Source organism: Heloderma suspectum, chromosome 4, assembly GCF_057233095.1.
Source record: "Heloderma suspectum isolate Gila_16-S chromosome 4, 16-S_ref, whole genome shotgun sequence".
Taxonomy (NCBI): domain Eukaryota; kingdom Metazoa; phylum Chordata; class Lepidosauria; order Squamata; family Helodermatidae; genus Heloderma; species Heloderma suspectum.
In genome coordinates this window covers 170,466,083-170,489,912 of record NC_139461.1, presented here as the reverse complement: position 1 = coordinate 170,489,912, position 23,830 = coordinate 170,466,083, and the positions used below count along the sequence as shown (strand labels likewise).

Below are 23,830 nucleotides of genomic sequence, written 5' to 3'. Positions count from 1 at the left end.
AGACAGGACACTTGGCTACACTCACCCTTAACAAAATTTGGCAAGTTAAGCTCTGATTGCCTTGCCGAGCCATTAGCCAATGGGAATGCTGCTGCAAAAGAACTCATACCATCCAACTACAAGGAGACTACATAACACTGGCATGGATAATATTGACTCAGATTTGACTGCCAGTGGCAAATTCTACACACAGTGGAATTCCTTCTCTCCTATAATGGATAAATTTATCAATGAGATGGGCAGATGGCAAGCACCATATGCGACACTCAATTAAAGGTTTAGTTTCCTTGTGGATAGGTCTATGTCCAGTGATGAAGCAACCTCTAGAGCAAGGGGATAAATAGACACCTGTTCATCAGATCTTGAACATGCATTCACAGATGTATTTCGACTGTTCTCACATATGTATGCTGACAGGAAAGCTGTGGCAGAAATGATAACTGCACAGAATTAAGTAATAAGTTGGTGACAAGTTTTCCAAATGTCAACATTGCTTTTAGAATGTATCTTGCCACTTTTGGAACAAGTTGTGAAGGAGAGTGCTCTTTTTCAAGGCAGAAACATATAAAGAACTGTCTTATACGGGACAGAAACATGGGTCAGGAATGGCTATCTTCACTTGCACTACTCTCAACTGAGAATGAGTTTTTGCAGAGTGAATTTTAAAATTGTAATCTCCAATTTTTCTAACAAAAAGACGCACAAAGTTAATGTATAATTTACAATTACTTGAGATGGTATACCTGTATGAGTAAACTAAGTCAAACAATAATTTGCTTTAATTGAATTGAATCTTTTTGTAGGCCCCACACTTTTTCATAGGTCTTGGGGGGGGGGGTTGTAGGCCCTAGGCACTGTGCCTATTCTACCTAATGAATAATCCAGCCCTGGCTCCAACCGTCTACCACCATTTTGTGACTGACAAGCCTCAGTCATTTTAAGCTCTCTTAAGTAGGCCCTTGGAGTAGAAAGTTTGAGAACCCCTTCTATAGTCCATTATGTCTAACTAATGCATGCTAGTAAACAAGTATTGTCATTAGCTTGATTCACACATAGTGGCAAAGCACAGTTTGGCTAATTATGCTTGAACATCACACTCATACACCCCACCCTGCTCATTTTCTGGTTGGATCAAACTACAGTTTTCAGTTACAAGCAAATTGTGCAAACTATGGTTTCTGCAAACTATAGTTTGTCTACAACAGTAACTGGAAACCCACTTCAAAGTAGGAAATGAAAGGGAGGAGAGCATGCAAAAAGAAGAGAAGGGGTCCAATATTGTTAAACAATGATGTTTTTCAAGCATTAAATGGGAAACAAAAACTAATACTAATCAATAAAATGTTTATTATGGAACAATGATTTTATAATATAAATAATTTACTACTGTTGTCTAGAACACGGATGGCCAACTTACCAAAGGGAGTTTGTGGCATTTCTGGATAGTTGTACGAAGGCCTATAGCCCTGGCTATGGCATTAAATCAGGCCTGTTTTTTGGCCTTCTTCAAGCACTGTGCTCGAAACCAACAAGGTCAGCACCATCCCAACAGTGCTTTTTCAACAGTTAACAGTAGCTGCCTGATATGCAGTCCTACATGTCTGAAGATCTTAGAAATTTAACATAGGATGCCCACAGAACATAGCGATGTGTGTTTTAAATGAAGATGAAATATGGCTGCTGGTACTTGGTGTTTGGGATTTTTTGTGTGTTTTAACTTCACAGTGCATCTTAAGCTTTGAAGAGTTGTACCACAAATCAATGTTGCAAAGTCTCTACACAGTTCAGAGGTCGTGGACTGTAGCTGTAAGCATACCTCAGGGGGTACAGCTTAGGTCTGATCCCAGGACCCCAAACATCTAGAGATACTTGGTAGGGAAGAAAGCACTCTCCTCATCACTGGCCCACCAACTGCAATCTCTGCACCAAAACCTAGTTTGCCGGCACTAACCTGGAACAAAGCTCAACACTGCAATTCAGGGAGTTCAGATGAAAGAAATGGAATGGTTTATCCCTGCCTCTTTCCAGTTGCTACAAGTGTCTTTTGCTTTTCTGTAAGTCCTTCCTGCAGCAATGCCTCTCCTGTTCTGCATCCCTCCCCTTGCTTTTTAACTCTGTACTTTATCTGGGAATTCTTGGTGTAAAGAGATGCCACGTGACCCACAACAGTGCTGCAGCTCATTGGAACTGGAAGATGTTCATGTATGTGTGTGTAAATTGCATTTCTCAGGTTTCTGTACCAACAAGGGCACTGGATAATAAATCCTGCTGACAGTATATGTATGAACTCATTTTATACATAGAAGATTAATTATTACAAATGTAGAACTACAACTCCAAGGTACATTTTATCCAGGAATACATTTTAAAGTAGCAACTTTCATTAATTTAGATTAGAAGAATGTCTGATGTTTTATAAACAATCTTCCCAATACAGCTTCTACTTACCAGGCTCTTACAATAAACCTACAGTATTAGCATGAAAGACATATTTACCACACTGAGGTACAGTGTTAGTTCCTATAAGAAACTACTTTTGGAAGAGGTTCATTTGCTTTGGAGAATGTGTGCGTTTAAAAAGTACACATGCAATTAAGTATACCACAAACATTGCAAATCCTAAACATAAGGCAAATTGAGGACATATTCAGATAAAAATAAATAAATAACATTCGAAACTGGATTTCTTATGTTAAGCAACCGCTTATTACATAGTAGCTTGAAAGTAATCTTTTAAGGATATTGGCTAAATAACTGAAATTTAATGATAAAACAAAATATTTATTTGTGCAGGAATAACTTTATCAAACTGGGCACCACAAAAACCAAATGTATTTACTTAATGCAATTGTGCATGCTGATATTCTTGTCAGACTGCAATTAGAATAGAACCATATTAAATTCAATTTATATTTTTAGGAAATATATAAAAAAGATTTAGCATTTACTTGTAAACCTGCCACTTTGTTCTCACCCAGTTATTTTCAATTTGGGGACAGCTATCTTCAGATCAGTGGCATTGCCATGGGTGCCTGCAGGACTCAACAGCAGGCCAGCATTCCTAACAATAGGAATGGTGGAGAAATCTGCAATGGATTCAAATGTGTTCAGATTTATATGAAACCAAACTGTGGATTCTGCAGTTGTTTATTCGTTCAGTTGCTTCCGACTCTTCGTGACTTCAGGGACCAGCCCACGCCAGAGCTTCCTGTTGGCCGTCGCCACCCCCAGCTCCCCCAAGGTCGAGTCCGTCACCTCCAGAATATCATCCATCTATCTTGCCCTTGGTCAGCCCCTCTTCCTTTTGCCTACCACTTTCCCTAGCATCAGCATCTTCTCCAGGGTATCCTGTCTTCTCATTATGTGGCCAAAGTACTTCAGTTTTGCCTTTAATATCATTCCCTCAAGTGAGCAGTCTGGCTTTATTTCCTGGAGTATGGACTGGTTTGATCTTGCAGTCCAAGGCACTCTCAGAATTTTCCTCCAACACCACAGTTCAAAAGCACAGCCTTCCTTATGGTTCAGCTCTCACAGCCATAGGTTACTACGGGGAATACCATTGCTTTAACTATGCGGACCTTTGTTGTCAGTGTGATGTCTCTGCTCTAAACTATTTTATCAAGATTTGTCATTGCTCTCCTCCCAAGAAGTAAACATCTTCTGCTTTCCTGGCTGCAGTCAGCATCTGCAGTAATCTTTGTGCCTAGAAATACACAGTCTATCACTGCCTCCACGTTTTCTCCCTCTATTTGCCAGTTATCAATCAAGCTGGTTGCCATAATCTTGGTTTTGTTGAGGTTTAACCACAACCCAGCTTTTGCACTTTCTTCTTTCACCTTCATCAGAAGGTTCCTCAGCTCCTCCTCACTTTCAGCCATCAAAGTGGTATCATCTGCATATCTGAGATTGTTAATGTTTCTTCCAGCGATTTTAACTCCAGCCTTGGAGTGTTCACGTCGCATGATGTGTTCTGCGCACAGGTTGAATAGGTAGGGTGAGAGTATACAATCCTGCCGTACTCCTTTCCCAATCTTAAACCAGTCCGTTGTTCCGTGGTCTGTTCTTACTGTTGCTACTTGGCCATTATACAGATTCCTCAGGAGGCAGACAAGATGACTTGGTATCCCCATACCACCAAGAACTTGCCACAATTTGTTATGATCCACACAGTCAAAGGCTTTAGAACAGTCAATAAAACAGAAGTAGATGTTTTTCTGAAACTCCCTGGCTTTCTCCATTATCCAGCGGATATTGGCAATTTGGTCTCTAGTTCCTCTGCCTTTTCGAAACCCAGCTTGTACATCTGCCAATTCTCGTTCCATGAATTGCTGGAGTCTACCTTGCAAGATCTTGAGCATTACCTTACTGGCATGTGAAATAAGTGCCACCGTTCGATCGTTTGAACATTCTTTAGTGTTTCCCTTTTTTGGTATGGGGATATAAGTTGATTTTTTCCAATCTGGTGGCCATTCTTGTGTTTTCTAAATTTGCTGGCATATGGCATGCATCACCTTGACAGCATCATCTTGCAAGATATTAAACAATTCAGCTGGGATACCGTCATCTCCTGCTGCCTTGTTATTAGCAATGCTTCTTAAGGCCCATTCAACCTCACTCTTCAGGATGTCTGGCTGTAACTCACTGGCCACACCATCAAATCTATCCCCGATATTATTATCCTTCCTGTACAGATTTTCCATATATTCTTGCCACCTTTTCTTGATCTCTTCTGCTTCTGTCAGGTCCTTGCCATCTTTGTTTTTGATCATAGCCATTTTTGCCTGGAATTTAACTCCGATGTTTCTAATTTTCTGGAAGAGGTCTCTTGTCCTTCCTATTCTATCATCTTCTTCCACTTCTGCGCATTGCTTGCTTAAAAATAATTCCTTATCTCTTCTGGCTAACCTCTGGAATTTTGAATTTAATTGGGTGTATCTCCCCCTATCACTGTTGCCTTTTGCTTTCCTTCTTTCTTGGGCTACTTCCAGTGTCTCAGCAGACAGCCATCTTGCCTTCCTGGTTTTCTTTTTCTTTGTGACATTTTTTGTTGCCGCCTCCTGAACAACGTTGCAAACTTCTGTCCATAGTTCTTCCGGGACCCTATCTACTAAATCTAGTCCCTTAAATCTATTCTTCACCTCCACTGCATATTCATTAGGAATATTAGTGAGCTCATATCTAACTGATCTGTGAGTCTTCCCTATTCTCTTTAGTCTGATTCTAAATTGTACAATATGGATTCTGCAGTGGACTGGCTTTTTCCAGGTCACACGGATTCCGTGGACTTGAGGGCCTGTTTTTACTTTTTGAGGGAGTTTGTGCTAATGCGCACTTGCGCAAGTGAAACAAAATTCTTGCAAATCCCTAAAAAAAAAAAAAGTCAGATTCCATCAATGAGCAGATGATGAAATGAAAGATGCCTGGCAATCCATGAACACAGACTGGATTTAACAAAATCCATACATCTCTGCTAAAGACCTCTATTCAAGATACATCAATGACAATCAGCTGGACCCACAGAAAGAAGGCCTTGGAGAAATTCCAACATGACTTCAATGCCTTTCGGCCAACCATGAACCTCGGGTACTCCTGTCCATACAGCAGGTTCATTTTTAGAGACAGAAGCACAACTATGCAATGGGGTGACTATTCCTTTATTCTGATGTAGACCAACAACACTACCTTGAGTGTCTGGGATTTGGAACCCCTGCAGTGAAGGCTTGAACAGGCAAATACCTTTAGCTTTATTTTCAAATGCACAGTCTCAGCCTAGTCCTTTTTCTTTCTTTTTTTTTTTTACAATAACCAAACCAAAACAGAACTGACTACTTCTTTTATAATGTCTGTTCAGAATAATTAAAGAGGTGAGTTGTTGTTGTTGTTGTTCAGTCGTTCAGTCATGTCCGACTTTTCTTGACCCCATGGACCATAGCACACCAGGCCTTCCTGTCCTCCGCTCTCTCCCGGAGTGTGCTCAAGTTCATATTCATTGCATCGGTGATGATATCTAGCCATCTCATCCTCTGCCGTCCCCTTCTCCTTTTGCCTTCAGTCTTTCCCAGCATCAGGGTCTTTTCCAGAGAGTTTTCTCTTCACATTAGGTGGCCAAAATATTTGAGATTCAGTTTCAGTATCTGTCCTTCCAATGAGCACTCAGGGTTGATTTCCTTTAGGATGGACTGATTTGACCTCCTTGCAGTCCAGGGGACTCGTAAGAGTCTTCTCCAGCACCACAGTTCGAAAGCATCAATTCTTCGGCGCTCAGCCTTCCTTATAGTCCAGCTCTCACAGCCATACATTACTACTGGGAAAACCATACCTTTGATTAGACGGACCTTTGTCGGCAAGGTGATGTCTCTGCTTCTTACTATGCTGTCTAGGTTTGCCATAGCTTTCCTCCCAAGGAGCAAGCGTCTTTTAATTTCATGGCTACAGTCACCGTCTGCGGTGATCTTGGAGCCCAAGAAAGTAAAATCTGTCACAGCTTCCATTTCTTCCCCTTCTATATGCCAGGAAGTGATGGGGCCACATGCCATGATCTTCGTTTTTTTAATGTTGAGTTTCAAAGCAGCTTTTGCACTCTCCTCTTTCACCCTCAACAAGAGGCTCTTTAGATCCTCTTCGCTTTCTGCCATTAGGGTGGTATCGTCTGCGTATCTGAGGTTGTTGATAATTCTCCCAGCAATCTTAATTCCGACCTCTGATTCATCCAACCTGGCATTTCTCATGATGTACTCTGCATATAAGTTAAATAAGCAGGGTGACAATATGCAGCCTTGTCGTACTCCTTTCCCAATTTTGAACCAATCAGTTGTTCCATGTCTGGTTCTTACAGTTGCTTCTTGACCCTCATACAGGTTTCTCAGGAGACAGGTAAGGTGGTCTGGTACTCCCATCTCTTTAAGAATTTGCCACAGTTTGTTGTGATCCACACAATCAAAGGCTTTAGCGTAGTCAATGAAGCAGAAATAGACGTTTTTCTGGAATTCTCTTGCTTTCTCCATGATGCAGCGAATGTTGGCGATTTGATCTCTAGTTCCTCTGCCTCTTCGAAACCCAGCTTGTACTTCCGGTAGTTCTCGGTTCACATACTGCTGAAGCCTAGCTTGTAGGATTTTGAGCATCACCTTGCTGGTATGTGAAATGAGCGCAATTGTGCGGTAGGTTGAACACTCTTTGGCGTTGCACTTCTTTGGAATTGGAATGTAAACTGACCTTTTCCAGTCTTGTGGCCATTGTTGAGTGTTCCAAATTTGTTGGCATATTGAATGCAGCACTTTAACAGCATCATCTTTTAGGATTTTAAATAGCTCAGCTGGAAGACTGTCATCTCCGCTAGCTTTGTTGTTACTAATGCTTCCTAAGGCCCACTTGACTTCACTCTCTAGGATGTCCGGCTCAAGTTCAGTGACCGCACTATCATGACTATCAGGGACATTCAGATCTTTCCTGTATAGTTCTTCTGTGTATTCTGTCCACCTCTTCTTAATCTCATCTGCTTCTGTTAGGTCCCTGCCTTCTTTGTCCTTTATCATGCCAGTCTTTGCACAAAACGTTCCCTTGAGATCTCCAATTTTCTTGAAGAGATCTCTAGTCTTTCCCATTCTGTTGTTTTCCTCGATTTCTTTGCATTGTTCATTTAAGAAGGCCTTCTTGTCTGTCCTTGCTATTCTCTGGAACTCTGCATTCAGTTGGATATATCTTCCCCTTTCTCCCTTGCTTTTTGCTTCCCTTCTTTCCTCAGCTACTTGTAAAGCCTCATCAGACAGCCACTTGGCTTTCTTGCATTTCTTTTTCTTTGGGATGGATTGAGTTGCTGCCTCCTGAACAATGTTACGGACCTCCATCCATAGTTCCTCAGGCACTCTGTCTATCAGGTCTAATCCCTGAAATCTATTCCTCACCTCCACTGTGTATTCATAAGGGATATGATTTAGGTCATACCTGAATGGTTTAGTGGTTTTCCCTACGTTCTTCAATTTAAGCTGAAATTTTGCAACAAGAAGCTCATGATCTGAGCCACAGTCAGCTCCAGGTCTTGTTTTGACTGACTGTATAGAGCTTGTCCATCTTTGGCTGCAAAGGACATAATCAATCTGATTTCGATATTGACCATCTGGTGATGTCCATGTGTAGAGTCGTCTCTTGTGCTGTTGGAAAAGAGTGTTTGCTATGATCAGCGTGTTCTCTTGGCAAAACTCTATTAGCCTTTGTCCTGCTTCATTTTATACACCAAGGCCATGCTTGCCTGTTATCCCAGTGATTTCTTGACTTCCTACTTTAGCATTCCAACCCCCTATGATGAAGAGGACATCTTTTTTTGGTGTTAGTTCTAGAAGGTGTTGTAGGTCTTCATAGAACCGATCAACCTCAGCTTCTTCGGCATCAGTGGTTGGGGCATAGACTTGAATTACTGTGATGTTGAATGGTTTGCCTTGGATTCGTACTGAGATCATTCTATCGTTTTTAAGATTGTACTCCAGTACTGCTTTTCCCACCCTTTTGTTGACTATGAGTGCTACTCCATTTCTTCTGTGGGATTCTTGCCCACAATAGTAGATATGATGGTCACCTGAATTAAATTCGCCCATGCCTGTCCATTTGAGTTCGCTGATTCCCAAGATGTCCATGTTCAATCTTGCCATCTCATGTTTGACCACCTCCAACTTACCTTGATTCACTGATCTGACATTCCAGGTTCCTAAACAATATTGTTCTTTACAGCATCGGATTTTCTTTTCACCACCAGACACATCCACAGCTGAGTGTCCTTTCGGCTTTGGCCCAGCCGCTTCACTCTTTCTGGCGCTACTTGGAAATACCCTCTGCTCTTCCCCAGTAGTATAAAGAGGTGAGACCAACCTCTAAATAAATTTCTGATTGGCTATTTGCCCCATTTAGATCAGAGATGTAGTTTCTCTCATTATTGGACCAAACAAGAACCTGTCTTCACAAGGCCAGCTTTTACTGGCTTCAGATTCCCATAAATATAAAAGGCTTCACCCACAGTCTGTGTCTTCCTGAAACGATCCAAATCAGGAGTCCAAAAATATATCCTCACCCTCTCTCAGACCCATTTATTTGCTTGTTTGTTTATTTATTTATTTGATTCATACCCTGCCTTTCCACCAAAAATAGCATTCAAGGCAGTTAACAATAAAATACAAACAACACAATCTCAGCTCAAACATAAAAACAAGTCAGTTAAAATACAATTAAAACAAATCAAATAAAAACACAATTAAAAACACTGTAATAAAAAGAAATAAACAGCACTTAAGCAGTTAAAAACCCCTTCAGCAACAAACCAGCTTACATGCCAAAGGCCTGCCTGAATAAAAACCTCTTTTCCTGCCAGTGGAAGAACTACAAACTGGGAACCTTGGTAGGGAGTTCAAGAGCCTGGGAGCAGCCACCAAGAGGGCGCATTCTCATATCCCCACCAAAATGCCTCTAGGAGTGGTGAGACAAAGAGAAGGGCCTCCCCTGAAAATCTTAAAACTTGGGCAGGCTTGTATGGGAGAATGTAGTCTTTCAAATAACCTGGTCCCAAGTTGTATCTCATAACCAGCACTTTGAACTGTGCCCAGAAACAGACCAGTAACCAGTGAAGCTGTTTTAACAAGGGAGTCACATGCCCCCATAACTGAACCTGGTTAACAATCTGGCGGTAGTATTCCGGGCCAGCAGAAGTTTCCAAACAGTTTTCAAAGACTATCTCATTTAGACTACATCCCATTTAGACTAAAACAATGTGCTCGATGTGGGGTAGTAGTCTAAACGGGATGTAACTAAAGCATGTATCACCATGGCCAGATCAGACATCTCTAAGAATGGGCACAGTTGGCACATTAGCCTCAGCTGTGTAAACATATTCCTGGTCACCGCTGAAACATGGGCATCCAGGTTCAGGTCTGAATCCAGAAGTACACCCAAACTGTAAGCCTGAGTTTTTAAGGGGAGTGTACACATTTAATCCCTATTCCTTGATCTGTCTTTCGAATGACCAGAAAAATCTCTAACTTGTCTGCATTAAGCTTCAGTTTGTTCACTCACCTTCATCCAGTCCATTATGGACATCAGATACTGATTGAGAACTGGAACAGCTACCTTGGACTTAGATGGAAAAGGATAGAGGTGGGTGTAAAGATGTGAAGGGGTAGAACAACTGGGGGGAAATTGGGGGAGGAAAGGAAAATTTTGAAAAAGCCATTTTTCCAGGCATTTCTGTAAATTTGGGGAAATACATTTCTTCAGGCCCTCACATCTCTAGTTGGCTATTATCAGTGTACTAGTGGCACCAAATATCAAAACTCTGGACAACCTCTCCCAGTGATTTTATGTATTTTTTAAACAGCATGGGAGTCAAGATGGAACCCTGAGGGGACATTACAGGCCAGTACCCATAGTGTTGAACAGGAGTCCCCCAGCACCACCTTCTGAAATCACCCCTCCAAAAAGAACCTGAGCTACTATATAGTAATTGACCTCCAAGTACCATCCCAGAAAGATGTCTCACAAGAATACCGTGGTAATTGGTACCAAACGTTGTAGAGAGGTCCAGCAGAACCAACAGGGACACACTCCCCTTGTCCACCAAGCAGTCTCTGTCTCATAAATTGATCTAGACGATCTGCCTCATCCAGAAACCCCTGGAGCTAAGACACCACTCTAGCACCTTGCCCAAGAATAGAATATTGGAGACTGGCCAGAAATTATCCAATATGGTGTTCATGCAGGGCTTTAAAAAAATGAACAAAGGTGTTGCCACTGCCTCGTTTAGGAATGATGGAATCAAGCCTTCTTGTAAAGAGGCATTCACCACTACCCTTGCCCACTTAGCCATTTCCCTTTTGGCCGCTTGCCTGCAAGGAACTCTGCACATACTCTGAAATCCAATATTCCACTTAAGCAGATAAAATTTAAGTAGCCAAATTAGATTGACTTTATTGGTTCTGTTTGCAATCATCAGTGTGTGTGCGTGCGTGTGTGCGTGCGTGCGTGCATGAGAGAGAGAGAGAGAGAGAAGTGCTTGCTCTTTTTCTTACTCCTCCCTCCCTCACCATTTCCCTCTATGTGAACTTGCGCATGCGTGCACACACACACACAGCTTGTTTTTAAAAAATCAGATTTCTCTGATATTTCTCACTGAAATCTTCCCAATTCACTAAAAATGCACAATAGATAAGCTACCCTTGTGTTCTTAGGATATTTCACAAAGTCATGTTAAGTCCTGTGCCCTCCAGGCTTTGGGAAAGTAAATCCAAAGCTCCTTACTGCTTAATATAATACAAAAAGTACACAAAGGATACAGGAGGGAATGTCTCACCATTCCCAGATCTGTCATAGATGGATATACAACTACCTTCTTAAACTGGAAACCCATCTCGTATTGCACTGAGCTTTGAAGCAGACTGCCTGCTTCAAATATTTCTTATCTTATCTAGCTTTCCAGCGAATTGAAGCAATGTGTGATGTTTCTACCTAATCCAAAGTTTAGTATGATATTCATAGCACCCTTACCTTGCCTCAGGAGTTCTTGCACACACAGAAGACTTGGGGTAGAAGAGTCAGTGATTATGACAAATTATGGCTAGCTAATAACCGTAATGCTTTTGTTACTGTAATTTTCCACTTTGTTATGTTATCATAGAATATTTTACCTTCATTTATGACACGTTTCTTTCCTATGCAAACACATACAGGAAAATTATAAAAAACTTCACATTTCTAGCATACTCCATCCCCAAAATACATTTCATTCTACCATTACCTTCTTTAGCTACCTACTGACAGTTAAACTGCTACCTTTATTATCAACTCAGGATGACATCAAAACATTCTAAAACAATCTGTTTAAAAATTATGAGTTGGAAAACAAATAATTGGTGCATGCACAAATATACACATTTTCAGTTCCAGAATTTGGATTATATCCAATGCTAGTTCTACTTAGCGTAGATCCACTGAAGTGAATGGGAATGAGGTTAGTCATGAGTAATCTAAGTCCCATTCACTTCAATGGGTCTACTCAAAGTAGGACTAACATTCGATGCAATCCTGTATAAGACGACGTCATAAGGAAATTTGACCCTGTTATGCAAGGTAAAAAGAGTTTTATAAGAACCACTTACCTCTGGTTGAATAGCTTTAAATACAGGAATATCCATTAGTGTTATCTGGCCCTTTAAGAAAAGATATAAGAAAATTCCTTTGAAATGCAGTATTCAAGACTGGGGATGTTTTTTAACATTTCATACTAGAAAAATGCATATCTGAATGATGGCATGCCTTCCCCACGGTCCCCCACCTCACAATGTGTCATCTCAGCTGCCACTACAAGGATAAAGGAGAGGCAAGGATAGCTTTGAGAAGAACCAAACCATCATTACAGTGGCAATGACCTGGATGCTGAGAACCCTTGAAAGCCCAGGTCAGCAGCCTGGGTGACATTTTAGACTCCTAGCTGTCCATGGAGGCACAGGTGTCAGCTGTGAGCCAGACAGCGCTGTATCAACTCCATCTGATATGGCGGCTGCGCCCCTTCCTTCCTGACCATCTGCTCCCATCGGTAGTACATGCCCTCATCTCCTCTCGTTTAGACTACTGTAATGTGCTCTATGTGGGGTTACCCTTAAAGACGGATCGGAAGCTGCAGCTGGTATAGAATGTGGCAGCTCACCTGATTAAAGGCAGCCACCAGCGAGATCACATCACTCCAGTGCTGAAGGAGTTGCACTGGTTACCAGTTGTTTTCTGGGCCAAATTCAAGGTGTTGGTTTTGACTTTTAAAACCCTATATAGTTCCGGCCCAGCCTATCTTAAGGAGCACCTCCAACAACACCAGACAGGCTGCTTAACAAGATCAGTCTTGGATGGCCTTCTCTCTGTCCCATCAGCCAGGACAGCTAGACTGGTGAGGACGAGGGAGAGGGCCTTCTCTGTGGTGGCCCCCACTCTGTGGAACTCCCTCCCTAGAGAACTCCGCTATGCCTCCTCTTTAATGAGCTTCCGCCACGCATTAAAAACGTGGTTGTTCAGGCAGGCATTTGGGGTGGGTTAGGGTATTTTTAGAAATATGATGTTTTTAATGTAGAATTTTATTGTTTTAAACTGTTTTTATTATTGTACATTGCCCAGAGTGGCTGGGTGACCAGCCAGATGGGCAATTAATAAATTTAATAAATAAATAAATAAAATAAAACCCAAAGGAGGAAAAATAACTTGATTTAGTCTTAAAGGGAATTCCTTTAAGACTAAAGCACAGAGAACCCTGGCTTATTGTAAATAAGCTGTGTGCTAGTGCACGCAGTCCATTCGTTCCCTCTTGCTCCTCCATGCTAGATGTTGACAGGACAGAGAGAAGGGCCTCTCCCGAAGATATATACACCTAGGCAGGCTTGTACAGAAGAAGACTGGCCTTCAGGTAATCTGGTCCTGAGCTGTTTAAGATGTTTACAGGTCATAACCAGCATTTTGAATACACAAACCATTTATATAATGTGTGAAAGTCAGGGAAGAACCAGAAGTTACAAATGACATGGTGCAGCAGTCAAAAATGGCAAGCCAGTCTCATTTCCCCTCAGGGTGGATTGATTTACTCAAGGCAATTTGAATCACTGACTTAAATCACTATGAGAAAACCCTGATTTAAAGTTCGCCAGTGATAGTTCTTCACATATTTCTTAAACAATAGATCAATAAAACACGTTAGTTTTCAACTCAATAAAGCATTTTACAAAATCAAGGATGAAATACTTTGTCTATTTTTAGCTTGGTTTTTATTAATTTAGGAAATAGTATACAATACTCATTACCTCTGCCAAGCTGCAGATGCTGTAGCAGTACATTAGGAATGGTAATAGCTAAATCACACACACACACTTTTTCTTTCCACTCCACTCCACTGTTTCTTTCTACTCAGCCTCCGACTGTCCTTTCCTATATTGTCTTTCTGTCTTAACTAACTTCTGCCTTCCTTGGTCCAGCTCCACCACCACACAAGCACAGAACAGCAATCATATCTAGCCTGTGTCTTTGCACATGTGAAAGCCCAGAACTTTCAAGATGCAAGCGCTGGTACTTAGGAAGGCCAGCGCCATTTTCATGAGATGAAAAACTGAAATGAATGCCCATGTTTGACTGGTAGGTAACTATATTTTTATTAGACTGAAAGTGTAGATACAGCGTATTTGTGATGAAAACTAATTATAACTATGTTATGAGAGAGAAATTTAGTATTGTACTGATTTGAAATAAAAAATCCGTTTTAAATCAAACCTCTGGTTTTTATTTTTAAATGATTGATTTTTATCCACCTTGTTTTCCCTCTACTTTTAACATCTAGGGATAGTTCAGTATGTGTTATCAGAGAGCAAAGTTCTCTCCTGGATTTCAGGTTAAACCTGCATCATATAATTGGATAATTCTGGTACACTAGAAAATCTCATATTTTTCAGGCTTTGAAGACTCTCTTCAGCTGATCACTCCTTCAATATCTTCTAAAACATGCCTCACATACTTATTATATGCAACTGAAATTAAGTTCGGCATGGTTACAGGTACAACGTAAGCCAACACAAAACATACATAACCCCAAATGTATTTATGTTTTTCTCTTTTTATTTTTAAAAAATTCTTTACTATACATACATAAATTTGTATATATCCATAGCAATGAATACATATGAAAGGCATATATATGAAAATAGAACTTATTCTCAATTATACATAGGCTTCAACAAAAGTGGACCAGATATCCAAATAAGTATCCATTTGAATATGGATCTATATATGCCACCAACTCAAATGTTGAAAGCGTTATGGAGTCCTCAATCCATTACATTATAGGAGGTGAGTATTTATCCTTCCAATATCGTAATATCAGTCTTTTAGCTGTCAAGAGGGCATGGAGAATCCATTTTGCTTACTATTCATTAATTTCCATGAAGCAGGTAAATAATTGAAAGGAGCGTGTACATCAGCAAGTAAAGACTGTTCCAGTACAAAATTTATCTGTATAATAATGTCCTCCCCAAAAGAAGCAACTACTACTGGATATTGCCAAAACGTATGTTTAAAAGAATCACTGGCTGCACTGTACCACCAGCAATTAGCCAAATTAGACAATCATTTATTAAAGAGACATTGTGGTGTCCAAGAAACATAACTTTTTTGCTGAATAAGACTTAGCCTAAGATCCAAAGATACGAGAGGTATAGACACCAAAGCAGCGATCCACTGATTAGGCAGAATGGGACAATCCTATTCTCTATTCCATTCCTGCTTAAAACCCTGTATAACATATTTATTTGATTTAGCATTTATTTGATTTACCATTTACCAATAAGTATTTATAGACATGGACCATGGGTCGCTTTGCCTGACCAGTTAAATAACCCACAATGGCCTGGCCATGTCGTAAGAACTAGCCCAGTGATTGCTGAAACACTGGCTGGAGTGGACAATATGTTGTGAATTTTTAAATCACTAAATTAATTACAGAATCACTAGCATAAAACACCGTTTTATACCTTTATTAGCCAAGTGATTATTTTGCAAGTGCCGCTTATGTATTTCACAATAATGTTTATAATTATACACTCATTTTGTGTTTATGATTTTAAGTGGTGCTCACTTTGACAAAGCCCTTGCAAATAAGCTGGACACGGGAAAAAATCTAACTGACCATGCTATTTGTTGTTTTCAAACAGTCATCATCAAGTGCGGCATTAATGGTCCTACAGTTAGTTTATAACCTTTGTCAGGAACGAGATTTCCTGGATGGCCACTTGGGGTGTCACTATTCCCACTTCCCAAAGTGTCCCATGCTGATTTGGGGAACTTCCTGTTTCCACCCACTCCTTTCGCTCCTAAGTAAACAATTAGAGGGCTAGGCAGCACTCCTCACTGGACCAGATTTGGCACTGGATCCTCCAGTTGTTGACATTCAGCGTAGTGTCTGTATGCTCTTGGTATTAACATGAAAAGCAATTACTATGCAGTGCTCAAAGATGAACGAAAGCAACTCTAGATGCGTTTACTATTTGGAATATTAATTTGATTCAGACCACGGTATTTTGAATTGGGGGCATTAAGTTCAAACATTGTATATGATACAGGTTCCTAGATAGCTTTGGCCAAGCATTAATCTTTTCTGTTGTTCATATTTGTAAAATTGGGGTAATACCGACCACTGTACCCTTCCTTAGGTGTTCCAAAGAGCAAAAGTCATTTTACATGTAATGGGAAAACACAATATGGAAATATCATAACCCATTGGTGTTACCCCTAGCCTACAAAAGCTGTTCCCATTTTTAAGCTATAGTTCCATGTGGAGGGGACCAAGGGATATTCCCACACATAATCAAAATGAAGCACAGAACTCTCATGCTTAAGTTCCTCAAGGAGGATATAGTTGAGAAATATTTTTCTGCCCTAGAAGTGCGTAACGAAATTCCAGTTAGCGCTTCTACAGGAAGGCCATTGTCTAGACTACTCAAGAGTGAGGATGATGTAACTCTCTGCAATGGTGAGAAATAGATTAAAAAAAATTAAGCTTGGCTGTACTGCAAAACCAGTCTTAGAAAGCCACAGATACTTTCCTCCACAGGAACTATAGCTCCTAAGAATGAACAAGACAAACCTCAGCTGCAGAGGAATAGAAGTGACAGGAATCTGTTAGATTTTTAAAATCCTTTTACGGATACAACAGAAAATGCACAAGAATTCCTTGCAGACAAAGGCTTGGAGTCAGACTTGCACAAAGACTTTCTCATTCACTCCTCTCCACTGCAACACCCTATGCCCCTTAAAAAGTGACTCCTGATGGTTGAGGAGCCCTCTAGAATGGCATGGAATGAAGCATGGGAGGAGAGACGTGTCCCAAAAAATAGTTTGTACAAAGCTGCTTCTGCCCAGCTTTTGCCAATTTCCCCCTCCCACTGCAGCCCCCAACACTGAATTCCACACTGCTCCAGAAGGCTCCTGTGGAATGGCTTTTGAGGAGGGTGGAGGGAAGCCCACCCAGTTACACAGGCAGCCTTCTGCTTATGGAAATCTGGATGCAAGTCAATATATTTTTTGAAATATATCTTGTTTTATGCTCCTCCTAGAATCCTCAGGTTGGTCATAAAGAGGAACATTCTTCTTAGATTTGATTTAACAGCCAAACTAGAGATAAAACACAAATTATTTTCTAAAGTTATACTATACAGGTGAAGAGTGATAAATTAAATTACCATATTCTTTTTCATTGTCCATGACCTACTAAATCTCAAACCATATTTTAGATAAGGGAGAGGCAACTTGGTGCCCTCCAAATGTTTTGGATTCCAACTCCCATAATCATTGACCATTGGACATGCTGGCTGGAGCTGATGCAAGTTGTAGTCAAAAACATCTGGAGGACACGAGGTTGCCTAGCCCTGCTTTTACAATTCCAGATTAAATTATGAATGCACAATTGGTTATGAACACGCAGATACATCAATTCATTTGTTCTAACAAATCACTTTCTGGAAATACAGTTGAACTGTTCAGAAACTTCACTTCTCATTTATCTCCATAATTAAAGCACTGTAAGGTGCCCAGAAAAGGTTATGTTATGGGGCAGCATACAAATGTCGTAAATAAAAATAAATAAGTATGAATGTTTATAATTAAGAAATGGTAGGCACTTCAGTTGAAAAATATGAATAAGTATTTTTTTTTATAATGTGGACTATAATGTTAGCATCTGCAAAGCATTCGACTACAGGAACATTGAAAGCCTAAGAAACATTCAGGGATGAAGGGAAAGAAGAAAAAAAGACTGGGCACAGTACTGTGCTCAAGTTAATGTCAATCTTGATGGAAGTGGAATCTCCAGGCATATACCATATTTACTGTAGCAACTGCACTCCACCACATAGTGTGGGAACATGACAACATGGGCAGGATTATCCTGGATGACTGATAAACGGGCCTCAAAAAACAGAAGACAGGACTTTTCAAGGACATGGAGAATATCTTCTCTCCCCATACTCACGCAGATCCTCTGTATCCACAAAACTAACAGAACGGGACTGATGCATCCACCTGGCCAGAACAGATTGCAGCTAAAATACCTTCCCTGTGGGAGACTCTATATAAGAACAGAACTGACTCTACATCCCTGTCCTATACAGTATCCCCTAGGACTTCCTTCTGCTCATTTGAGGAAAAAAACTGAAATGCAGACACTGCAACTTGCCAAAGGTAGGGAAGAAAGGCTTGTTTCTCCAATATATAACTGAGATCCGATTTTCAACACAATTGCTACAATCAATGTGACAAACATTGGGAGAAGAGATAATAGACAGGCAGAGAGAAAGCAATTAAGGGAGTAATCCTATGCATGTTTAGACAGAAAAAAGTCCTACAGCTCCCAGCACTCTCTCGTCAATATGGCTGGCCAGGGAATACTAGGAATTGTAGGATTTTTTTCTGTCTAAACATGCATAGGATTGTGTCCTAAGGCTATTAGATTAGCGAAACATCTACTTGTTAATTACTTACTGCATATTCCTCAGGTGTAACCTTCAGAACATCAAATACCACTGCATCAAAGCTTTTCTTCAGTTCAGCAGAACCTTTGTCACTTAATGACTCTGAGCTGCTACTTTTCTGTCAAAACAGAAAGACGTTCTTTCAGTACAAGGTTGAAAGGTGACTACGTACCTGCTCCAATAACCAAGTCTGTTGCATGCCACATAGAAATAGATAGGAACCAGCAGATAATGTCCAATTCAAAGATGATTAGAAACAGACATCTCATACAAGAAATCTTAAAATGTCAATTTTTTTCAAAGAAAGTTACTTTAAAAAACAGTTCTTAAAAAAAAAAGAACTTTTAAGAAACCATTTAAAAGTGTTTCTGGCATGAGCATTATCATATTCATATATGTATAAATCAAACACACTAATTAAAAACTGGCATGGAAAAATTTAATTTTAGTCCCAGAAAGAGATGGAGTGGGAAAGTTGTTTTAATCAAATCAACTATTGGTGGTATCAAACCACTCAAGCTTTTGCATTACTCAGACCTCTCTCAGCTTGGCCAAGACTTCTTGTGCAATATGGAAGCTTGCTATCCCTACAACAAGAGTAGTTAATGCAATAAAGAGTTCTGTGTTTATACTGCATGAAGTGTCAAGAATGAATAATAAGACTCCATCCTGAAAGAAGCTACCACTGTGTAAGAACATACTAGTGATTAATATCTCTTGGCCACCAAGGCAGCTCTCCAATTATTGGTAACCGTTTTTCTTTTTGGTTAATCTTGGCCAACAACATGCAGATTACTTCATGTTAATTATTAAACTTCTCAGAGGCTGTTTAACAAGTACAAGAGACCTTTTTGTTGGAATTACTTTCCAACTGAAATCAAGTTATATTTTGATTAACTCCCATGCCACTTTCCACATGCTGAGAGATAATGGGCTACCTAATTCCCCATTCCAAGCTTCTCATATTGAGTTTTAGTTTGACTTAACTGACTCTGGGAGCGGCCATAGTTCAGTGGCAGAGCCCCTGCTTTGCATGCAGAAGGCCCCAGGTTCAATCCCCTTTATCTCCAGGTTGGACTGCGAAAGACTCCTGCCTGAAACCCTGGAGAGCCACTGCTTGTTAGTGTCAACAATACTAGGCTAGATGGATGAACGGCCTGACTCAGTATAAGGCAAGCTTCTATGATCCTGTGATGTTTGTTGGTGTAGTTATACCACCAGATTGGGAGCCCGTAACACTGGCTCCAGATCTGACAACCAAAAGAGAGGCTCCAAAAGATGCAGGATCACAAAGTTTCATAAGTTTCAGTTAAACATATTATTACTGACCTAGTTAGACGTAACATATCTGGCTCAATAAACCATGGCTTAGGAAACCAGGAGCAAGCACTGGTCCCACACACTCCTTCCCACAGCTATGGTGCTTCAGTCCTGGCCTCTTTAAACTACAGTTCCCCATTACATTCAAAATGGGAAAGTGTGATTTAGTGTTGGTTTACTAATCAGGCTCAAACAGGTTGGTAAACCAACATTAAACCACAGTTTTCTGTTTCAGACGTAATGGGGAACTGGAGTTTAAAGAAGCCAGTACATGAGGGGAAGGGTGTGCAGGCCCAAGGCTCGTTCCCAGCTTAATAACCCATGGTTTATTAAGCCAGGAATGTCCAGTCTAGCCCTTGTATCAGCATCTGTCCCAAAACAGCCAAACAGGGCATCTCTTGTTTATAGGGAAGCTCCCAATGCAACGTTTGGAAGAGAATAAATGAACTGTTGCAAACTGAGGTGTGTGAAGTTGAACCTTCCATCAAATGCTAAGAATATATTTGTAAGAGAGAAAATAAAAATGTCTATTGCATGTCTACTGAACTCGCCAGGGGCTATTGGACAACATGAAATAATTCTCCCCTTGTTGGCAATTCAGGTTGCCTTTCTTTCTGGTCTGAAGTGCTCTTACACATTTATCTAATGTTCCAGCCAACTCTCCCATTAATGGCGACTTATTTTTTTAGTTGCATACAGGTTACCTGGGATTTGCAAAAAGGATACCCCAACCCAACTGATATTTAGAACAACCTTGCAGAGAAATCCACAAACATTTTTACTAGTCTGTCTACACACACAAATGTGTCATTTCTGACATAACACCTTGCCAATTTGTAAAAGTTTTCCTGCCCGATTATTTGGATGACATTCTTACCACAGATGACCAGGTGAGTGGCTACTAACCAGGCAAGTTTTAAAAGAGAGTACTGTACAATAAAAATCAATTCAATATTTCTTTAGGTATTTTTACTGGCCAAGAACAGCTGCAAAAGAGCAAGCAGGAAATAAGAGGCAACTTCAGTTAAAGTAGAACATAAGACAATTATGTAATTCAAGAAGTTTATAGAAGCTGCATGATCCCTGCGCAAAATATTCCAATACATAAGAATTGACTACATACCATATTTTTAGAAGGCAAAAACTTATTTCAAACTGTGTTGTTCTATATATGTATTATGCTCCTGCATTTTTAAAAAAGTTGACTAAACAAGCGATTCTTTATTGACTCCTTACCTCTGAAGCAGTAGCTGCAATATTTACATTGCTGGGCTGCCCATTCATTAGGTCCATATTGCCCACACCATTAGTGTTCTGCCCTACATTTGCAGCAGCAGCTTTATTAATTCATCTTCAACTGAGTCATCATTCCTAAAAGAAAATGAAAAGATAGGGTTCCTTAAGCCAAGGAAGTCAAGGATCAACGAAACCCTACAAGAATCTTTGACAAACTGTAGAATTAAAAAAAAGAACCTAAACTAAAGCAAACAGAGTGGAGTTAAATTTTCAGATTATGCAACATGGCATTGTGATTTTCTGTTATAATACAGTTAACTCTTTGGAAGCATTTAGGATTATGGAAAAATATCAGGATAATACATAACAGCAAATTGGACTTAACTGACATTTCCTTCAATGATCTAAAAGTTTAATTTTTAGTGCAATAAGAAAATAGTTAGGTGTTTGGATATCAAAATGGTAAAAGACCTGAACTCCATCTGTGTACATATGAGCTGTTAATTTAAGAGGGAATATCTCAATTTCTGATGGTTTTGTAGAATTTATACAGGTGGGATCTTCAACAAAATGTTGCAGCGTCTCCTCATCCCCTAACATGAGTGCTCCTGTTAAGGGCTCCAGCCAGCTGGTCATGCCCTCCTCTGGGATACCATAACTGTTTGGGTCTCAAACAAGCCAATTCACCCTCCTGCTCAGTTGTCCATTTTTCTTTTCCAATAGACACTCAAAATTCTGTAGCTCCCAGTGTCCATCAAGCATGCTCAGTCTTCAATGCGCTGTTATGAAATAGCACAAAACATGGATAACAGGATCATTTGATGTTGCAGTACATTCTTGATTATGCTTGGAAAAACAGTTCATTGAAATATCACTCAAGTAGCCCCTTGGATCAATAAGAAAGGCTAAACTATGGATTTAAAAGTCAGAATCTGAGAACATGGGAGGGATTGTACGACTGACATGCTGATCAAGTAAATGCTACAATATTGCCAACTAACCACCAAGTTGGCTGCAGTATTCCATGAAGCTATGATGCTTGAATTGACCTGTATATGAGGTACAGGTGTCTTTAAAAACTGACACTTGTTTTTTAATAGTTACTGTTGCTCTGCATTATTTCTGATTTAATGTCTTTTCTTTTATTTTGTAACTGTAGGTTGACTCTGGTGTTCAGGATGACAGCCAAAGAGAAGAATTATTCAGTATACTGTTCACATTTATAGAAACCTTGGGCGATTCCAGACGTAGGTTTTATTGTGCCATTGTCCTGCCTCATTCATGACATTTTATGGGAGGAGTCCAGATGATATCACGTTCCACTTGTAACCCTCTGGTGTTTTCTCACCACTTCTTTCATCATTTTTCTTGTCACAGAAACTCAATTAAAGAGAGAAAGAAAGAATAGCTCACAATGCCTTCTGTTAGTGCTAGGAGCCCTCTGTCTGGAAGCACCCCTCCCTCTCCTCCTCCCTGAAGATCTGGGTTCTCATGGAGGAGGAGAAGGGGAGCCCTTCAGGTCAAACTATCTATGTGCCAAAATCTTGAGAAGAACGCCTTGCCATATCTGAGCTCATTAGGGAGGGAGCCTCCCCCGGTTCAGGCTGTTCCCATTCTGAGTCTGAGCTGTTAACTATCTCCACACGCTCAGATTAATTCCTGACACTAGACACTTCCCATGGTGAGCCTGGAGAATGGAATTTTAAACGCTACTTATTGCCAAACGTAACTTCTTTTTTTCTTTTTCTTAGAAAAATGTAAATGTTATAACTTTTCAGAATGTGAGGTAAGGGGTGCTTAATCCAAATAAGGTGCATAGGTGAAATTTAAAGGACTAAAAGCAGTTGTGTGCTGGGATTGGGTTTTGAAACAACAGAAATTGCGGAGGGTCAGTTCCAAATCTGTATGGTCGCTTCATATTGATGGGCATAAGCTGTTCAGTTTATATTGTCTAAAACAGTCTTCTCCAACATGATGCCCTCCAGATGTTTTGGACTAGCACTCTCAGCATTTCTCACCACTGGCCATGCTATCTGGGGCTGATGGGATTTTTAATCCAAAACATCCAGGCTGGAGAAGGCTGCATACAACAATCCTTTAACATAGCACATGATCAGTATCCTCCTGTAATACAGATATTGCTAGAATGTATCAAACACTTGAATGCTCCCCATATCACAATAATTCTCTGATGTACAAAACTGCCACGTGAGTTGGAGGCTAGGCTTGAACCTCCTTCCTACTCATTTTGTACATGCAGCGGCTATTTGGGGGTTTTGCTTTGTTTTAAACTTTAGAAAGGTAGTGAAAATGGTATTATTCTGTTCTCAAAACACTGTCATTCTAAACTGGCTTTATGGATTTTTGTTTTTAAAATACTGTTGCAACTGTTTGGATAATTTTAATTTTTGTTTGATTTTATGGTTTGTAAACAGCTTTGAACTTACTTGCCTAAAAAAAGCAGATAAAAATGCCAGTAAATAAATTTCATCCTCCACCTACAATCTGAAGGGGTACAGTGCAAAAACAGATATATCAGATAAGGCTTTTAAAATGGTAACATGTCCAGAAAAAGAGTATATTGGACATACCAAGCAAAACAGCTACAAAAAGTGTCAGTTTCTTGTAGTAAATTCTGTCCCATATGAATATCTAAGCTTCATCTCAGGAAGATGAGTTTGCCAATTCTTGAAGGCAGTAACACTTCCTCTTGCAAAGCAGATTTGCAGTCTGGGTTAAAATCAGGA

At 40.2% G+C, this 23,830-nt stretch overlaps 1 protein-coding gene across 4 annotated transcripts in view; it reads right to left on the bottom strand.

The window, feature by feature from the left end:
- Positions 1-23,830, bottom strand: part of RALGPS2 (Ral GEF with PH domain and SH3 binding motif 2) — a 176,953-nt gene that overhangs the window by 108,240 nt on the left and 44,883 nt on the right. For all 4 annotated transcript variants that reach the window (XM_084851237.1, XM_084851235.1, XM_084851234.1 and 1 more), the window contains 3 exons: positions 21,084-21,218; positions 18,538-18,645; positions 12,135-12,185 (listed from right to left, as the gene is read on the bottom strand). In XM_084851237.1, coding sequence (XP_084707363.1) covers positions 12,135-12,185; positions 18,538-18,645; positions 21,084-21,140 — 216 coding nt within the window. In that variant the 5' untranslated portion in view covers positions 21,141-21,218. The remainder of the gene's footprint in view (positions 1-12,134; positions 12,186-18,537; positions 18,646-21,083; positions 21,219-23,830) is intronic.